General features: G+C 40.9%; 2 protein-coding genes across 5 annotated transcripts in view; one reads left to right on the top strand and one right to left on the bottom strand.

Moving 5' to 3' along the window:
* Window positions 1-10082, top strand: part of CNN3 (calponin 3) — a 30416-nt gene extending 20334 nt beyond the window's left edge. Inside the window, exons 2-7 of the mRNA XM_069598311.1 lie at window positions 3471-3592; window positions 3796-3862; window positions 4654-4791; window positions 5151-5267; window positions 7294-7440; window positions 8974-10082. Coding sequence (XP_069454412.1) covers window positions 3471-3592; window positions 3796-3862; window positions 4654-4791; window positions 5151-5267; window positions 7294-7440; window positions 8974-9315 — 933 coding nt within the window. The 3' untranslated portion in view covers window positions 9316-10082. The remainder of the gene's footprint in view (window positions 1-3470; window positions 3593-3795; window positions 3863-4653; window positions 4792-5150; window positions 5268-7293; window positions 7441-8973) is intronic.
* A 380-nt stretch (window positions 10083-10462) lies between these two features.
* SLC44A3 (solute carrier family 44 member 3) overlaps window positions 10463-20918 on the bottom strand; it is an 85082-nt gene continuing 74626 nt past the window's right edge. For all 4 annotated transcript variants that reach the window (XM_069598271.1, XM_069598281.1, XM_069598297.1 and 1 more), the window contains exons 13-15: window positions 15882-16019; window positions 13261-13497; window positions 10463-12146 (exon numbers count right to left, since the gene is read on the bottom strand). In XM_069598271.1, coding sequence (XP_069454372.1) covers window positions 12051-12146; window positions 13261-13497; window positions 15882-16019 — 471 coding nt within the window. In that variant the 3' untranslated portion in view covers window positions 10463-12050. The remainder of the gene's footprint in view (window positions 12147-13260; window positions 13498-15881; window positions 16020-20918) is intronic.

The raw sequence follows: 20918 nt of genomic DNA, 5'->3' as shown, positions 1-20918 counted from the left end.
GAACTGCAGGCTAGAAGCTGAGACAAATTGAAATAGATTTTTCTCCCTAGATGATTTAATACATTTTTTAAACTTTAAAAAAGTACACATTCCTGCAGGATGCAGCATGCTTGGGGCTGGTGCATGGGGATGACCCAGAGAGATGTTATGGGGAGGGAGGTGGGAGGGGGGTTCATGTTTGGGAACGCATGTAAGAATTAAAGATATTAAAATTTTAAAAATAAAAAACTTAAAAAAAAAAGTACACATTCCTAAGTCTTGAACTCTATTAAGCTGACACTTATTAGCAGTATTTGGGCAGAAAAATCCTTGCCTCTCCTTCACTTAAAGGAAAACTCTTAAGTGAAAACCAATCATTACATGATACGGAAGCATACCTAGTTTTCATTTTTAGTTTGTCACTTGGGGTGCTGAGCTTTGCATATATGAGCTTACGATTTTTTTCTTTGCATGTGCTATTATTACATTAAATCTCTGTCTCAGAGATAGTCAACAAGTGGTCTAGAGCCCCACCTATAACTAGTAAGGGTTTGAACCCAGGTCCCTCTAAGTCCAGGCCTTGATTTTTCTCTCATCACTCTCTCGATAAGTACAGTGAACAGAGGAGATAAAAATTCCTCTCTGGTGTTCCTTCTGGGATATTTCATGTTACATCGGTAACCACTCTGTGGTTTGGGACATGGCGGCACCGAACCTGTCAGAAACATTTTGAACACAGGAAATGTAAATATGCTTTTACGTTTTTTTGGTGGACTAATAATTGGTCGGATTCGGTTAAGAATTACCACCACCAAGAAAAACAAAACCCCTCCAACATAACTTCCATCTCTACAATTGAAAATATGAAGAGAAAGAATTTCTTTTAAAATTTTATTTTGGAGTACATATAGTTAACTATTGTTAGTTTCCCTTGTATGGCAAAGTGATTCAGTTATATCAGTACGTGTATCTATTCATTTTCACATAAGAGAAAGAATTTCTTTACAATTTTTGCTGATTAACCAAATTATTTAACAGAAAGCTTAGAATGGGAGCAGACCTGGTTCACTTATTCAGCCTTTCTGCTGTGTAGACAGGAAATGATTCAGAAGTGAGATGAATTAACCAGTGGTCCTTAGCAAAATGGGTAGAGCCAGGCTTCAGCCAAGGTAGAGCTCCTCCTAGCCTAGGATATTGTGTTTCTTTCATTCATTGAAATGCTTCTCCCAGTTGAGAGTGCTTTGCTTTTGAAAAAAATTCAACTCACTCTTAGATATTGTTTGTCATAGCTGTGCTTAAGGTGGAGAAGGAAATGGCGATCCACTCCAGTATTCTTGCCTAGAGAATCCCACTACTTTCTAGTTTTCTTCTTTGCTTGTCCTTTTCCGTCCATTTTCCCCTTACTCCCAAATTTATATAGAGAACTTGTTTTCTAGCCACCTAGAATAGGATTTCAGTGTGAAAATAGAGCCAAGTCTTAAATTTTTTCCAATTTGTTACTTATTCCATTTTCTAACGGTGCCATGCGTGAATAGGTATATTTGGTGTGTTGGAGGAGATGTGTTATCCAGGAATATTTGTCTGAGGTATATATAGTAGGAGATGGCTCGCTCCTTCACACCAGAGGCTGTGTGTTCCCGAGGCAGAACCTTTGAGCATCACTACCTCCTTCTCCCTCTTCGCACATCTAGATACCCCTGTAACTCAGACTGGCAGGAAGTCAGAATAGATAGATGTGTGATTTGGGGGGATTGGGGGTCCTCGTGCAGGAAGTTAACACAGTATTGTGCCTGAACTATCTCATATAAACTAATCTCCAAGCCAAACCTTAATCCGGGAAACACTGCACAGTGTTACTTACCTTAACTTGAAAATATAAACTCATTGAATTTCCATTTTCGATGGCTGGTCAAGTAAATCTACAGCTTAAATAAGTTACTATTTTGTCAAAGGCTGTTGAGCTTTTTCTCTAATTTGGGGAGCAATGCAGATGATAAGGACTGCTGTCTCAACATGTATGCGTGCTAAGTAGCTTCAGTCGTGTCTAACTCTTTTGCAACCCTATGGACTGTAGCCCATCAGGCTCCTCTGTCTATGGGATTCTCCAGTCAAGGATGCTGGCATGGGTTGCCTTGCCCTTCTCCAGGGCATCTTCCTGACCCAGGGATAGAGCTGCGTCTCTTATGTCTCCTTCATTGACACTAGCACCACCTGGGAAGCCCCTGTCTTCTTAAAGGACACAGTAATTACTGGAGCAGAAGCCCCAGTGTGGTGGGGGAGAGGGGAAAGGTTTCCTCTGTGTCTGGGATAGACTGGAACTTGAAGGGCCTCTCCATGACAAAAATGTCATCATGCCATCTCATTTCTTTCAGTCATATGTTATAGAAGCAAACATTTCTACCAGTTCTTTCCACCTCCATCAATGCTGCAGCTCACTCCCAAGCTTACTGTGATGGCCATCCCCCTGGGCATTGTCTGTGGTTTCACCTGTGCTAATGAGCAGAAAAATGACATAATCTTTCCTTCTTCCCAGCTGTGTTCTCCTTAATAACTCTGTTTGACCAGCCTGTTTAAGGACTGACCCTGGGATAAGGAAGAGCTTAAGAACTTGAGCATGTGATCTTTAACAATATTTACATTTTATTATTATTTTTTGTAATTGAGGTTTATGGTTTTATTATGAAGGGATCTTTTAAAACCTGCTCTTAGCAGGTATTTTTAGCATGTATGATAGTAAAGCAGATATCTGTGTTGGTAATGTTGCATTTATTATTGAATTCTGTAAGTAAAGAGTTAACTTTTCTTTTACTTATTAAATGGTTGGGTGTTGGAGGCAGTGCTGGCTACTAAGAGTCCAAAAGTGAATTAAATGCTTTTCCTTCCTGTGTGGAGTCTAATAGGATATAGACCATGCATAAGCAGAATTTCAATATTCTACTGTAAGTACAGTAATTATTGTGAGGAATGTGTGTGTATATGCGTAGGGTGCAGTGTATTTTGCCAAATAGACACAGAAACACCCAAACTTTCTAGGCAACAAAACTATTAGACTGGTAGGTATTGGCCAGTTGCAGTATTGTGTAAAATAGTTGCATGTATCAGAATCCTGCCCCTCGTACTCTCTCTCACTTCATGTGGTAGCTGATGACTTAGTCTTCGATGTTTAATGTTGCCGATGCCATACTGAAATACACTCTTAGCCTGTCACTTCCTGTGTGTCGTGAATGGGAATCTGTTTTAGCTTGATCCGTATTTTCTCCCTCTCAGTCCCAGCTTCCCTCCATGTGTTGTTCATCATTTTGTATGACACCTCCTTAATCACAAAAGTTTTATTAGTTACTGAAGCTCAAATGGTTAGGTTTGTCAGTGAGCTCCAGTGAAGGTAATTTACTTCAGGTCACAGCTATGGTCTGAATGAATAATTAAGAAGAAGCCAGCAGCTTTGGGTGCTTTAGTGTGAAACTTCTAAAGTTAGTTAACTTGCATTTCAGATTGCTTCCAAGTATGACCATCAGGCAGAAGAAGACCTCCGCAACTGGATAGAAGAGGTGACAGGCATGAGCATTGGCGCCAACTTCCAGCTGGGCTTGAAAGATGGCATTATCCTCTGCGAGTAAGCCTTGGTCCTGACGTGGCTGCTCTTCCAGTCCTCCCTGTGACCTCTGTCATGCCTCTTGCCCAGTCCAGGGTCTCAAAACCTTGATATTCTGCAAATGTTTTTAATGCTTTCCTTTACTGATGTTAAAAGGACCAACTTTACATTCCACTCCTTGTTATTCCAATAAATACGCTGTCACTTAATGCTTTTCCTTTCAGACTCATAAACAAGCTCCAGCCAGGCTCAGTGAAGAAGGTCAATGAGTCCTCGTTAAACTGGCCTCAGGTAACAGCCAAGTCAGCAACCCCTGATTCTAGCTGGTTACTCTCTATGCAGCAAGAACTTGGTTATAGTTTTTAAATAGACAATTTAGCAGAAATCTGTGCACATGACTATACTTGGTTCTCTTATAGTGTTACTTTTAAAATGTTTCCATAATTACCTAGAATTAGTTCTGTGGCTCTTAGATGTTTAGCTTAGAAGTTTTCTTATTCTGTATTTAGTCTGTATACTCTCAGGAGTTGACACAGCTTACACAGAGAAATACGACCTAGACCACAGGATGGATAAGGGAAAAATCAAGGAATTTAACATAACCATGGGTGGACTGTAGAACATGGTATTAACCTTAGTCGTTGTTATGAATGTGTATGACTAAGTAAAATTGAATCTTTTGTCTTGAGCATGTTTTGAGATATAAGAGAATAAACATTTAGTAACCACATATTTTTTAACATTTAAACACAATAAATTGTGCATTAATGTAATTTTGTACCATTTGAGAAAGAAAATTCCAGTCTTGGATAGTTCAGACACTGAATTCTTTAAAACATGTAAGGAAGGTCTTGACTTTAAAGAAAAACCCTGACTGCTTAAAAAGACCATTATGTAATCTACTATGAAATACTCTTTCCCTTTTTCTAAGAGAGCTACACTTACTGTGTATCTGGTCATGAATCCTTGCCAAGTAGCTTTCTGCCTTGCATCTTGTATTTAGTCATAAAGACTTAAAATTCCTAGATAATATGAATGTCAGTGTTTAGCTCCAAAAGTTATATGCTTTTTTTTTTTAATAGTTGGAGAATATTGGCAACTTTATTAAAGCTATTCAGGCTTATGGCATGAAGCCACATGACATATTTGAAGCAAATGATCTTTTTGAGAATGGAAACATGACCCAGGTTCAGACTACGTTGGTGGCCCTTGCAGGTCTGGTACGTATATGTCTTTAATGGCTGTTTAAAGAAATCCCTACTACATTGGTGATTAATTGCGTCTTTGCCCTCATGGGAATTCAGGCTAGGCCTGTCTCTCTGTAATTATTAGCTTTGGAGAAAGGCTGCTGACATCAGCTGCCTAATACTGGATAGCTTAATTAGAGTACTCACGTTTCAGAGGTCTCTAGTGTGGTTTGAGTGGCCGTAGATATTTTTTTCACCACAAGCTTGGGTCTTACCGAACTTAACCTTTATCTCTGGACCATATAGTTTCTCTGTTGTTCTTCTGTAAATCTCTGTTGGCAGAATCTCTGTGTAAGTGTTCCTTTTCAGTTAGTGTGCATATTTCTGTGTAGGCCAAAACAAAAGGATTCCATACAACCATTGACATTGGAGTTAAGTATGCAGAAAAACAAACAAGACGTTTTGATGAAGGAAAATTAAAAGCTGGCCAGAGTGTAATTGGTTTGCAGGTGAGTAATGTGGTATTGGGGCTTCCCTGGTGGCTTCAGTGGTAAAGAATCCGCCTCCAATGCAGGAGATTTGGGTTCAGTCCCTGGATCAAGAAGATCCCCTGGAGAAGGAAATGGCAACCCACTCCAGTATTCTTGCCTGGAGAATCCCATGGACAGAGGAGCCTGGAGGGCTACAGTCCATGGGGTCGCAAAGAGTCGGACACGACTGAGCGACTAATACTTTCACTTTTTCATTCTTGCCTGGAGAATTCCATGAAGAGTAGAGCCTGGCGGGCTACAGTCCATGGTGTTGCAAAAGAGTCGGAGCTGACTTAGTGACTAAACAACAGTGATGTGGTATTGTTTATTATTTTTCACCATCCAAAATTGTCTCTTATAAGTAAGGAATAGATATATACATTTTGCGGCTTATACAATTTTTCTCCATTTAAAGCTGGTTAGACGATGATGGTTTTAGAAGAAACCTCAGACATGTCCTCTGACTTGGTAATTGTTTCTCCAGGAAATGTTTTTTTTTAGTCCTAATTACATTGTCCTAGTTTCCAAGAAAACATATTTTATAAATTCCTAAATGTTATTGACCAAATGAAGCAATTTTACAAAACCTCAAAGCCAGTCGTTTATTTACCCTAAAGCATGGTTTGTCAGTCCTGGGGAGTTCTTCATTCAGGTATTTTTTTCCTGTATGTTGTTCTCTTAGAGAATGTCACAGAAACACCACTGCTAAATGCCTAGTATGCTGAGGGCTTTTCTATCTGATCCTTTTGGACACAATGCCTCTCTGTTGATTGAGTCAAATGAGGTGGATCTGTTCATTAATTTCAGCTTTATTGGAGTATAACTGACAGATGAATTTGTTTTTTACACAGTACAAAATTGTACTGATGGCGAGAGATTACAAATATGAATTTCCAAACTGGAAATATGAATTTCCAGTAATCAGTTATTTAAATTATGATAACTGATTACTCAAAAAAAATATGATAACTCCATAAATGGAAATAGTAATGAAAAGATGATAAGAGTTCAAAGATTAAGGAAAACAAATCAGGATTATAAAATACTGTCAGCTTGATCCTAGTTTTATTTTTTAAATGCACGTGCATATTTTTGTGTGTGTGTATTTATACGTATATGTATCTGGATATGTACACAGAAACAAGATACACAAGAGAATGTCTAAAGGCTAGAACTATAGTGATTTTCCCCCCTTTCCTTTTTGCTTGTATTTTTTATCTTCTCCAATAAACAGGTTTGACTTGTAATAATACAGCTTTCCTTTAATAGATCATTGTTTTTAAGGACAAAAGCCCAACAGTAGAAATGTGTCCCCAACTAGAACAGGGTATGCTGGTTAGCCCTGAAGCCATGTTACTCACAGTGGAGAAGAAAAGTTAAAATTTTCTCTGAACATGGTTGAATTTAAACTCTTCATTCTGCCTCTCTCTGTCTAATGATATGTGAATTAGAGATATAAAATATAGCTTTTTTCTCCTAAAAATGTTGATTTTAATGACACTTAAGTCCTTGCTAAGCTGCCAGACAAGACACCTGGCATTTACTATCACATTTTATACAAAACACATCTGGAGTAGAAAAGCATGTTGTTGAGCCAGAGATTGCTCTGTCCCTTTAAGTGGCTGAAGCAGGTACTCCTTAATTTGGTTGCCTGTGCTACAGAGTGTGGGGGAAAGAGTAGCATAGGAAATTATTCACAATTCTGCCATTGTCGTAATTTTATGTGTGTCTGTCCTCTTTCTATGTGCACATTTTTATCTGATTATGTTGTGAGGTTTTATATCCAATGAAGTCTTTGAAATTTTTCTTTTGCAAATGAGCACCTTAAAATTTTATTTGTAAAAGCATAAAGGTTTTGTATTTAGTTAATGGCAACCTCAGCTCTGGAGGGGACTTGTCAATGGCGTCCCTTCTAAGAAATCTTTTTTAGCAGAACAGAAAGTTTGGTTGTGTCAGATAGATTGTTGACTTCTGATAAGTAGTGATTTTATTTTTAACTTAAAAGATGGGAACCAACAAATGCGCCAGCCAAGCAGGTATGACAGCCTATGGGACGAGGAGGCACCTTTATGATCCCAAAATGCAAACTGACAAACCTTTTGATCAGACCACAATTAGCCTGCAAATGGGCACCAACAAAGGAGCCAGCCAGGTAAGTGATACCTTGATTATACTTGTTTCAGAGAGTACAAAAGGGCCATTTAAATTCACACTTAACCTTATTCTTATTAACCGAGTTCAAAGTGGTTATTTTTGTGCGATATATATAGAGTATACTCCTTGAGGAAAGTAAGATTTGCTGAGAAAGCAAAAGGATCAAAGGGCCTTTTCTGTAGCCACATAAGTACCGTGTGGCCCACGGCTGTTAACGGCAGTAAGAATAGCTGGCATTTCTACCAAACCAGAAGAAAAAGAGACTTTTTTTTACAGTGTTATTGCTCCAAATCCAAGTGAATTGCTCTGACTTTTATTTATTTCTAATGCTTCTTAGTTTTAAAGGAGCCCTCAACAAACTTGGTAGGTAAAAGTATCTACAACTAGCTATTTTACTATCTACAACAACTATTTTACAACTAGCTAGCAACCTGGTAAATGTGTGAACAAGTGGATGGAAATCAGCGCAAGGAGAATGCTATTAATAGTATTCTAACACTATGCACAATGGAAGTATTTCCTGTGAAAAACAGGTCACCAGTGCCTCTCAAGGAGGTGTACCCGTGACTTACATCAGAGCAGGACACGTCTCATGTCCAGCAGGAGTGGGGATAAGGTTTGGGGGAAGCGTTGCGCCGTGACCCCATGAGGCGTGCTGTTGTTGCCCTTTATGGAGCTTGTCCTGTACATGGGCTCTGTCTCAGAGCTGCCACTCAGGTATTTTTTACCGATTAAATCTGAAGCATGTGCTTGGCATAAATGAAGAGATGAGGTGAGTTACCAGCCTGTGAAAAGGCGGGGAGTAGATGTTCTGAGATGGCTGGCTCTTTGGCACCTCAGAGCCTCAAGTCCTTAAGGACTGCTCAGAGTGAAATATTTTTTTTTAAGTTATAATATTTTGAGAAAGATATTTGCTTTACACAGTAGTAAGAATTTTATATTACACATTGTGTATGTGTGTGCTCAGTTGTGTCTTGACTCTTTGCGACCCCATGGACTATAGCCGGCTCTTCTATCCATGGAATTCTCCAGGCAAGAATACTGGAGTGGGTTGCCATTTCCTATTCCAGTGTGATTTTTGTTCAATGTATTACAGACTTTTGAAATTGGTAACCTGGATAGCGTGTATGGTCATAGTAGGCATTCAGGTATAGCTTTCAGGTATGCCAGCATTATGCCGGGTTTTTCTATTCTTTGTGCCCAGTCTTCTCCCTGGGCACAAAGTAGGTGGTATTGTCTCCATCTTGTGCGTGAGAACCCTAAAACTGAAAGTAAATTAACTTGTCTGAGGCCACAGAGCAGTGTTATAGCAGAGCAAGGACTTGAAGGGAAGGACTGACCTAGCTTGAAAGCCAATGAATATTACTTTGTAAGAGAGATTCAGCATCGAGATATTTTGGTAAGCTAGCTTTACCCCTGAACCAAATGAAAGTTATTAGTGTTCACGTTCAATGTGCATTTCATAATTTAGAGACTATTCACAGGAAAAGATTTTAGCTGCTGTTTTGACTTTGCTATGCTTTAATCCTAGGCGGGAATGTTAGCACCGGGTACCCGAAGAGACATCTACGATCAGAAGCTAACATTACAACCCGTGGACAACTCGACGATTTCCCTACAGATGGGTACCAACAAAGTCGCTTCCCAGAAAGGAATGAGTGTGTATGGGCTTGGGCGGCAAGTGTATGATCCCAAATACTGTGCTGCTCCCACAGAGCCTGTCATTCACAACGGAAGCCAAGGAACAGGAACCAATGGGTCAGAAATCAGTGATAGTGATTATCAGGCAGAATACCCAGATGAGTATCATGGCGAGTACCAAGATGACTACCCCAGAGATTACCAGTATGGTGATCAAGGCATTGATTACTAGGTTCACAGAGGCGCTCACTGTTTAGCCCATTGTTCTTATTCGGTGAGAACCAAGCTAGCCTTGAGTAATTTTTATCTTGTCTTCCTAAAACACTATTATGCTTATTGTACCTAAAGGAACTATTGCCTTACATACATTCCTTTTTCCTTTTTCTGCCTCTTCCCTAAATAGTTGCCTTTTAGTGCTGTGACAGTTAAATCCTACAGCATAACCAGTAACTCACATATGAAGTAAAAAGGAATACTGTGAAAGGGGAGTACTCTTGTACAGTCAATTCTTTCATTAAAAATCTATGCATTTTTACAGTCCTCTACTTAAACTGGTATTTTCAAACAATAGGAAGCTATTTTTTTTTTTTTACAGTTTAGTATCTTGTTTCTACATGGAAGACTAAACATGCTTATAGCTAAATGTGGTCTTTGCCAACTAAATTTAAGATGCAGCGTTTTAGAAATTTACATATCAATGTTTCTGCAGTATTGTTTGCTAATTTTTAAATAAAGTCCTGATCAGTGTGCATTTGTGATTATATGTGTACTTATTTTTTACCTAAGCCGACGAGATCTTTTCCGAGTGGTGTTTCAAAAGGAGCATGTACAAAACCGGCCTGCAGACATCAAAGTCTGGGGGTGCCTTTGCTCTTCCTGTTTGTGCCAATGTATCGATGTAGAATTGCTCTGTTTTCCTCCACTGTATTTATTGCTGCATTTCTCAGCATAAACCTATCCCATTGTATTTTTTATAAATAAATATTTTTTTTGAACATTCATACGAGCCACAGGCTGATTATTTTTCTAGCTAATTTCAGATGAGTAGAGTCAGACTTTTTTTTTTTAAGTATTCTTTCCCAGGTATTGTTACAAGATACTTTAACATTTCTTTACTGAATCTACACACCATTACTGGGACTGAATGCTCTAGACAAAGCTTAAAAAAAGGAAGGGACCTGCCCATTGCACACAGGAAATGCCAGCCAGGATTCAAACTATCATTTGACCCTTTGCTTATTCCATTGTCCTTCAGCTGCCTCTACCTCATTCTAAATCCAATTTGGAATAATCTTAAAATCATCTTGGGAAACACTGGGGATGGGGTGGGGTGATTTTATGTTATATTCTAGGGTGAATGATACTAAGAAACATCTGGATTAGGAATAGGACATGCTGTTTAATAACAGATGAGGATTTATAATAAGTTTAGCAAAACCTATGGCACCCCACTCCAGTACTCTTGCCTAGAAAATCCCATGGATGGAGGAGCCTGGTAGGCTGCAGTCCTTGGGGTTGCTAAGAGTTGGACACGACTGAGCAACTTCACTTTCACTTTTCACTTTCATGCATTGGAGAAGGAAATGGCAACCCACTCCAGTGTTCTTGCCTGGAGAATCCCAGGGACGGGGGAGCCTGCTGGGCTGCCATCTATGGGGTCGCACAGAGTTGGACACGACTGAAGCGACTTAGCAGCAGCAGCAGCAGCAGCAGTAGCAGCCTTCAGTTATGACATGGAGGAGGTCGAACATCTAAGTGTTGTAATGATAAAAAAACCCAATCATGAAGAAGAGACAAGTGGTTAACATACTTTCAGATGTTTTCTCGGCCAAGTGATTTCCTCCGATAGCACTGGCTCTCTCAGGCCTTGGGGGTGAACCATGCCTGCTTGTTTTTCGCTGAGGCAGATAACAAGGACATAGGGGTGTCTGTACCCGCAAAAGCAGCCCAGTTGACTTGCTCATCACACAATGACTAAGTTTTACGCTTCAGAGAAACTGCTCTGTAAATTCTTTTCTTAAAAGGAGACGAGTTCAACTAATTCGATGGTGCTGTTTAAGGGAAAAGTCATAATCTGCATCTGTTATAGGAGACCTGAGCCGCCACGGCAGTTTTCTGCCCTCCGTGAAGAGGGGTTTAGGGAAACATATTTACTGTTTGCCCTGCCAAATAAGCCAGACTGGCTGTCCTGTTAGGAGAGTGGGTAATTCTGTTTACCTGTTCATCTAGTTGAAGCAAGGCTGCCCATTAACATGTTAGATGTTCCTATTTGTTTAAAGCTTTAAAAAGGAAAAACAGCCCAAGGACACCCCTCCCCCCATTTCTCTACCCACCACTGAATCTAAACCTGGGAATGGGGTCCAGGCGGAACTTGAAATCTTCCTCTAGGCAGTCCTCAGGTGGGCCGGGCTTGGAAACCACTTATGCAGAACGTTTGCTCATTTCTACGAGGTGGCCTTGTACTTTGAACAAAATTTAACTTCACATCTGGTTAAACTTGTGCCTCTTCTATGCCATGCCCATCAGGTGGTAGTTCCAGTTACACTGTTGGTTTTAATTGTCCCTAAATTGAAGAATTGTACTTCGAAAAGCTGTAACGTACATAGCTCATTTCCAGGAGTGGAGGATTAGGAAAAAGTTCTCTGTAGTAGGGCAATATTCCAGAGATTTCTGCTAAGGTTTATTGATTGTGAGTGAGGAAGTCCTTTTCAGGGTGCGCTGAAATGAGTATTTACATAATGTGCTTTTTTTTTTTTAATTGACCTCATAAACAAGGTCTTAAAAGATTTTTCAGTCTCATTTGGTGCAAAAAAGGTTGCATACTTTTTCTGTGGTTCTAGTATTGTAACGTGGGGACAAAAACAGTGGCAAAGAACTGGGGCCACATTGGGCCTTATCGTTTATCCTGCGCACAGCTCTTAGGAGAAGGAAACTTTTTCAGGTACAAATACCTGATGGGCACTTATCTCACAATGGCCGGAGTTCTGTTCCCTCTTCGCTTGTTAATGAGTTCTTGTTTCTCTGTGCCCTTGTGTTTAATTTATTGATCCTTTTTACAAAATCCTGAAAAATAAAAGAATGAGTTAGACCAGTGTTCTGTATCCACACTGATTGGCAGTCATTTACGTGGCCATATCATTTTGGGGAATTTTGTCCTTAAAGTTTTCCCTGTTGAACTAAAATATCTTGGGGGGTAGATTTCAAAGTGGGTTTTTAATTAAAAACAAGTGTAAATTGTAGAAAGAGACCTAGTTAACTTCCTAATACCATAAGAACAACCATAAGAAGCACGTTCTTTGGGATACATACCAAATATGTTAAAGTGTTGTATTTTTATGATCTGTTGGGAGAAGGATACACTTATTTATGAAACTATAGAAGTGTTTTTAAACATCAGTGCCTGGCTGGACTAAGGAGTGCTTTGCATTCTCTGTTTCAAAGCAGAAGGGCCTTAATGCCTAGATTTTATGGTAATCGAGCGAAAGAAAATTGTTAAAATGTTACTTGACAGAGACAACAGAAAGAGATGAGAAGATTCATTCAGCTGTTAAAATATTCCTGTCTACACAGGATAAGGCAAATATGCAACAACTGTGTTGCAAAAACTGTTGGGAACAGCTGCCTGCTATTTCCAGATAGGATGGGGGCTCTACTGAGGGTGTGGCTTTTCTCAACCTTGTGCCCTGGTTAACAAAGGGCCTCAGAATCACAGATCTGTCAATAGTGGCCTTGAAGGTGATTGGTCTCCATGGGAGTGGGCGTTCCCTAAAATACAACGGGTATGACATGATATTTGGGGATGCAAAAATACCTTAGAAAAAAGATCAACTGTGAAAGCTCTGGACCATACAAAAGGCCAAAATAAGCCATTAAGACCAGTAGGGACTTGGATGGCTACTGCACCCAAAATACCTTCTACCCTGGGTCATTTACTAAGTGCTTAATTGTTCAGCTTCACTTTTCTCCAGGAAGGTTTCAATAAGGGAGGTGGGATCAGCCTCAGAAAATACAACGCAAATCTCACTCTCAGGACATTTGGGTCTTGTGGTGGAAGCTCACAGAGCCTGCCTACCTGGGAGAGAAAATAAGCTGGGTACCAGCCTCCTTTATGTGCGAGTCAAACACTTTCGAGATTATGAGGATGGAGGTTGAAAAAGGAAATGAGATGTTTACTTACCAAAAACTCTTGGTCCATAAAGTAGGGCTTTTCTGAGGATCCATCATTTGTTTCCAGATCAACAGCAAAACACAGGAAAAGTGCATCCAGCACAGTTTCAAACACAGATAAAAAACTGTGGGCTACTAAGTAGGCAAAAAAAGCAACCAAGAGCAGTGGGATTGCCCACACCTGAAGCACACGGTGGTAGTTAAATGCCATCAGTCCTCCAAAAACTGTGAAACACACCACTAACACCTGTCCAAAACAAGAGTTTGTTGAAAATATCTATAAATTGGTTAGGATATTGTAGAAAAGATTTTTGTCAGGGATAAGCAATAGTTTCATATATGTGCATACGTGGGGGTGTATATGCCTTCCTATAATGAGTACTTGTCAGAAAACTGGATTCAGTAATACAGGAAGAAGAAAAAATGAAAAGCTATGATGATACCAAAAGAAACCCCAGTTAATCCGGAGAATGGGAAGAGTATATATATACTTTCATTTTATCTATGCCTAATTTTTTTTATTTATGTAGATGTAATGGTACCTCAGGGCTTCCCTGGTGGCTCAGTGGTAAAGAATCTATCTGCCATTGCAGGAGGTGCAGGTTTGATTCCTGGGTCAGGGAAGATTCCCTGGAGAAGGAAATGGCCACCCACTCCAGTATTCCAGCCTGCAGAATTCCCATGGACAGAGGAGCCTGGCAGGTTACAGTCCATGGGGTCACAAAACAGTCGGACTCAACTGAGCAACTAAACAACAATGGTACCTCACAAAATTTTTAGTCTGTTTTCTTTTCTTTTACTAAAAACTACAATAACCATCTTCATTAGAACAGTTTTTTTATACACCCTTATTTTGAAAAACAATGATGCATCAATCCATTGAATGGATGTTCTGTAGTTAAACGTGCGATTGCTTCTATCCTGGGGATTAAAGTGGATGGGCTTTCCAGTGCTGGTATAGGGATAATAGGATAATAGGCTTTTGCTATATGTAATTGCTATATTTCCAGGAAATGATTATAGGCCGTGAAGAACCTAATTCTTTACCAGACAAAATGGAACCCCCTGGAGCCTTCATTGTGCTTGGATATCCATAAACCGTCATTGTGCTTGGATATCCATAAAGATGGATGTGAATCTGCATGCCACTTCATTAAAAAAAAACCATCTGTAATTATGTGTTCCTTTTGAGAAATACAAGAAAATGAATTACTGCCTAAAGTAAAACACAAGTCTATTATAAAAATGAAACCTCTTAATAAAAATTTTTGGAAGTAGCTATTACAAAATGTATCACCGGCAACCCTACCAAGCAAATGTAAACAATATTATCCATTTAGATACAACTACAACTTGGATTATTAGGCTGTTTTAAAAGGCATAATCAGTTTGTGCTTCTCGAGTACTGTCACACGAAAAGTCTCTGGGACCCAGCTGTGCCTTCAAATATATATGCAATTAGCACACACCTGTGAAATCCAAGCGTGTTCTGACTTGTTCCTGACGGCATTATGACAGTGATGCGCTGGAGACATACGCCAAATGCCACAGGAGCACACAGTGCTAAACAAGGAGTCACGAGTCCCCGTGTTTGGCACCGGCACAAGTGGAGACTAGGGCTCATTCACTCTGGGGCCACGAGAGCCACCGGCATTCCCGTCCTTGCAGAGGCATGGCTGGAGGGGCACGGGTGGCTAGCTTAGAAAAGTGAAGATGTGGAAGGAGGGTCAGGGTGTCTGTCTGTGAAACTGTCTGTGAAATTCCAAGAATTTGAAAGGCAGGCAGGCGGAAGTAGGGCGAAGCAAACAGGTGTGTGCAGAATTAAGCCCAGTGAGTGACAACTACACGAGAGAGAGGCACTAGCCGGTACAAAGAACCTTCAACCTGAGGCAGGTCAAGAAGGGGCTGGAGTACTACTTCTACTCCAGGGACTCTAACCGACTACCTGGAAAGGGGATGTTAGTTTTAGTTTGTAGGTAGGAAAGATGAGGTTTTCACAAGATGACATACAACTCCTTAGAAAAAGACGACAGCAGGAATGCAACTGGCTCCATCTGAGATATCAATAATTCTGTATATTTAGGAAATTAATGCTCTTAATAGTGTAGACATTTCATCAGGTTTTAACACTATGCCCATACATATTTTTTTTTAATATTTATTCATTTATTTGGCTCTTCTGGGTCTTAGTTGTAGCATGTGGGATCTAGTTTCCTAACCAGGGATTGAACTCAGGCCTCCTTCATTGGGAGCGTAGAGTCTTAGCCACTGGACCACCAGGGAAGTTCCAATTTTCATATATTTTTATGACAACCTCTATAAACCATTTATTCTCTGAAGTCATAGAGTCTTCATTCTAGATATGAAAAAGTGGGATCACAATGGATAATAGCTAAGAGTAAAACCAAGATTTGAATCTTGACTCAAGCTGCTGTGAAATCCTAGCCAAACTATTAAGCCCTAGTTTCTTCACCTGTAAAACAGAGATACTTCACAGGATTGATGATTAAATGAGAGGATGAGGCCCAGCACAGAGTAAGTGCTCAGGAAACAGTTCTCTGTCAAAGTCTTGTTGTATGGCTTAATTTTTGGATCCCAAGTTACTTTACTATTTTAGTTAAGATATCCTACCTTTCCTAGAAAAATTATGAAGTCTCCAAAGCAGTTAACAGATGTAAAATGACTTGAATTCTTGGATAAGAGTGTGAGAGCATCTTTTGCTGATGTACAAAAATCTGTCCCATTAATGGCAGTTGTAGTGTATGCATTCTGAAATAAAAGACAATAGTTAAAAACATGATGAGCTTTACTGTTTTAAAAATAATACAATGCCAGTACAGAATATTTGCAAAATAATTGCTATAAACCCACTATCTCTACCCATAAAAGTCATTTCAAAGTCCCTTTCAGTCTCTGGAATATATGCACATATATTTTCACATAATTGTAGTAAATGGAAAAGATATATTTCTGGTCAATACGGTAGATTAAGTGACAAGTGCTGCATAACTATACAGTTATGCATATACATAGCAGAGTTTGAGGGCAAAGAAGTTTAGGTACTAGACACAAAGCAGACCCTACCTGATCGGGAGCACTGAACCACAAGGACGCAGTGGGCAGGGAATCAGGTAAGGGCTGTAGTAGTGAGGGGCTGGGGTTGGACCCCTTGTGGGTAAGAAACTGCTCAGGCCCATGCCAGGAAACTGAACTGTCTGCACAATCACAGAATTTATACTCAGTCATTCAAGGAAATTGGTCAAGAAATGCAACTTCTGCCTGGAACCCCTGAAATGACTAGGGTCTGGGCAGAGGCAGAGGAAACCATATCCCCCAGGCCAGGGAATGGTGGAGCCCCACAGATAACCATACTTGAAGAAGACGAAGTGTTCGCAGGAAAAACTTATGAGGAGACTCAAGGAAATGAACAGAGCCTCCACCAAGAGAATCTGCACCTTGAGAACAATCTGAAATAAAGCATTCGAAGAAGTATGTTTAAGATGTTAAGGAGACCGAAGGAAGAGTGATCATAAAGAATGACAGTATGGTATGAAACATGAAGAGGCAGAGTAGAAGACAAATGGGACAGAAACCCTAGAAGTGGAAAGACATACAGTTTAGATGGTGCAATGGCATTGTTATATGTCTGACTTACGCTACATAGGAAATAAGCATCTTCATGTTTCTCCTTGACTTTTATTATTCTAATTTTTAATAAATACATTTATATCAGGAGTGTGTATATGCATGCACATATGTAGCTAGGACATATTTAAACTATTTGAAATATTTGCTATTATAAATAACTATGCAAGGAACATCTTAATTTCATGAATTTTGGATCATTTTTTAAGGATACATTTCCAGAAATGAGATTACTAAATCGAAGAGGACAAGTGGGTGTATGTGTTCATATGAGATTTCTTGGGTCATTTTTCCAAAATACCTTTTCCTTATAACTATATGATAATTTCAAAGCCATCTATTTACATTTCCCCTGAAATCTTTAAAATGCTACTTGCACTGCCAGTTTACAATAATTTATAACTTCCCTGCGAATATTACCTGCTTCTGTTTGCCTTTCCTTTTGGCTTAAAGGATGAAAGTTTTATTTCATGATATAAAGCTAATCCTTCCATACACCCATTCAAAAACACTGTAAAGAACCCAACTTGGAGTCTACTGCAGTAATCCAGCCCCCAGTAGTGCACGTCTTAATCAGAGTGAGTTACAGAGGAGAAGGGGAGCAAGGCCGTGGAATTATCTTTTATTTTTTGGCTATGTATACATTGCTATGTTTAAAATGGACACGCAACAAAGACTCACTGTGTGGCATATGGAACTCCATTTAATATTATGTAACAACCCAAATGGGAAAAGATTTGAAAAAGAATAAGTCCATGTACATGCACAGCTGAATCGCCTTGCTGCACACCTGCATCCTAACTCACCCTCTCTTGGTAATTCCCTCTTCCCCACAGTCAACTAGAAAGGAATATTTGGTTCTCAAAGACGAAAGATTGGGTATTCACCTCCCCAGGGAGGGCACCCTGCCTGCCTCAGCAGGATATTCTCCGTCAGATGTCTGATGAGGTCCCTGCAGAAGTGCCTTAATGGTATTCCACAAGAACTGTGGATTTCCGACTTACAACAAATGCATGTAAAATTCACGTTGAAAATCTCAAACTGGCTGTTGGCAGACTTAAGTCCACTAGTTTGAGGACTTAAGTCTTCAGAAGTGATATGAAAATGCATTGCTCATTATCTGATTAAGCATCTGTGATCACATAAGATTCTCAGAGACCTCACCACCAACTCAACATCCTGAAGACGTATGTGCAGGGCAGGTAGGTAAATGACGGAATCAGTCTTTTACAGACTGAAAACCAAGGTCAAAGGCATTGCCCCAAGTGCTCTGGAACATCAGGGAGCTTTTTTTTTCCATTCTAACTTTCTGGATATGACACTGTCAAAAGGCTACTTTAAAAGCATGGTGCTTAAGGTAAGCACAGGCCCTGTCGGCAGGTAATCTCTGGGTCCAAGTCCCAGTCTTCAGTCTTCACCACTGACTGGCTGTCAATTTTGGTTGATTTACCCCCTTGTCAGTCTTCAATGTCCTGATCTATAAAATGAATTATAGCACCTACTGCAAAGGGATGTTGGGAGGATTAAAGAACATTTTCCCTATAAAGCATTTAGCAAAGCACAGGCACACAGAAAGCATGTAATAGAGGGTGGTTATTCTCCTCCAGACCTCACCAATGATGATCTCATTTACAACTGGGAAACACAGAGGCCATTCTTTAAGCACTGAGGGGTTTGGAAAGAACCGGCGTTTTTTTCATCTGTAGGCTTTAATCCCTCACATTCGCAGGGACCCAGGAGAGACAGGACCTGCTTCCCAGATGATACCCCAGGTCCCCGCGTGATCTTGCTCAGCAGCAGGGCCACATGCCACTCGGCCTCTTTCTTTGGATTCTGTCCTCAGCCCCCACCCCTCCACGTCTCCTCTTAAACTGCGGTTCTTGGTGGTCTCCCTGTATCAGGCTGGGTATACAATTTCTGTGAAGATTTCCTTTTCCTACAGATCACAGCCTTGTAGTCAGCTTAGCACCACTGCTCATAAGCAATAAAATATATTTTATTCCTTGGCTAAAATAATTAAATGTTAAAATGGTACTTTCTCACACATGTGTTGACTCCACAGATCTTGGGGGCCCGTAACCATTTATCTTTTCTTTAATGTATCATGCCCTATGAAAGAGAGCATTAAAACCACTCTGACAGGGAAATTATATATATGCCTTCCTGCTGCTACTGCACCACTAGTATTTTACCACAAGGTTCAACCCTGCGTGCTGCAGAGAGACCTAGAATTAATGGCTGAATGAGGAGCTGGGGGACGGAAGAATCACTAACAATACAGGATACGGATTGAAAATTTCTGCAATTTCAGCATTAGCTAATTTGTACTTATTCTGAGAAGTGTTTCCTTGTCAGGCAACTGGAAGCTGGATGGCAGTAAGTGTCCAGTGCTGTAAGTCTTGGCTTGGAGCACTGGCATCTTCCTGGGATGACAGAACGCTAAAGTGATCTGTAGACCCTAGCAACACGTTAGGAAAGAATTGATACGATAAGGAACTGAGAATACATTGTGTTGGTGGTCATGGTTAATCATGAGATCCTGAAACAAGAAAAAAGGAGGTAGTGGCACCAGGCTTTTATTACCAGACAAAATTAAGTGTGCATGTTTCTTTAGCATGGCTGAACAAGTGGACGTGTCTATGCCTTGAGATGGAACCCACAAAAACACAAAATCGATATAAGGAAGGTTTACCCACTTGACACCTCAACACTCGGTCCCACTGTCACTCTCTTGCCTGGGACTGAGGACTCCCTGCAGGTACAGGTGGATTAGCTTTCAGACTCTCATGGACGGTCCACCAGGGTCTGTCACAAGCTGCAGAGGAGGGGTGGAGGGGGGGCTTGTATGGCTGGGAGGACTCGTGAATAATGAGCTGCAACTCAAGCTCCAGTGAGAAAGCAGCATAGTGGAGTGGAAACCCAGCCAGGGGTGAGGGGAGGCGGGCACATGGGGGAGGGGAAGGGGTGGAAGATGTCATAGAACTGGCATTGGGCTGGCTTCCTACAGGGGACGGGGGTACATGGGGCCAAGGTGCAGCAGGAGACAGTGAAGTGAGACTTAGGGGTCAAGCAGAGAAGTGCGCTGGGACTCCCCCAGACCCGGACTTCAGCGGGGCTGAAGCATCATGCTGTGGAGCAAGGGGGAGGACAGGAAGGCACAGTCTGTGCTTCTGGAAGCTCCCCCAGGCTGCTCCATGAAGGCTCAGGGCAGATCTCTTCTCACCGTCTTCTGTTGAGCCAGAAAGCCCTGCACCTCCCAAAGATCATTCTCACCAAAGCCTTTGGGGGGCCCCCAGACACCTCCACTGTGCCTCCTGGCTCTGCTTGAGTTGTACCTAATGCCCAGTTGTTAGGGGAAGCACACTGATTGAAACCGCCCACGCTGGCCAGGCACCATAGTAACCATTTGCATGAGTTGTTTTATGATAGGAGGTCCTGGTAAGGAACATGGAACTAATAAGCCTCCACCAACTGGAAGAGTTGGTGTATCCTTTTGAACAAAGGGATACACCAACATGTCCAGCCACCTCCCAGAATCCTTCTCTCTGGCATCCATCTTAGCTGAACAAGGCATGCACCACCAGGAAGGACTCTGAGTCAGAATGATTGGCTAAAGACAACCCGGAAACTAACCCCATCACCATAAAACCCGAGACTGCAAACCATGTGACAGAGCTGTTCTCCTGGGTTCCCTTACCCTCCTGCTCTCCGCCCAGGCGCCCTTTCCAAATAAAATCTCTTGCTTTGTCAGCACATGTGTCTCCTTGGACAATTCACTTCTGAGTGTTAGACAAGAGCCCAGTTTCAGGCCCTGGAAGGGGTCCTCCTTCCTGCCACACACTGTGACTACTCAAACTGAGCACATTGGTATCATTAGCTATCAGAAACCAGGGGCCAGCTTCCCCCAAAATGAACTCTTCTGTGGGCAGAAAATAAGAGTATGAGGAATTAAACTCATGCCAGGTACTCTGCCCCCCTCTGCCCCACTTCAAGGGATGCCTTAGGGATATGTCTGCTTGCCAG

Source organism: Ovis canadensis, chromosome 1 (assembly GCF_042477335.2).
Source record: "Ovis canadensis isolate MfBH-ARS-UI-01 breed Bighorn chromosome 1, ARS-UI_OviCan_v2, whole genome shotgun sequence".
In the NCBI taxonomy this organism is placed as follows: domain Eukaryota; kingdom Metazoa; phylum Chordata; class Mammalia; order Artiodactyla; family Bovidae; genus Ovis; species Ovis canadensis.
The sequence above is the reverse complement of the archived record's forward strand: the minus strand, read 5'-3'. Positions and strand labels throughout refer to the sequence as shown.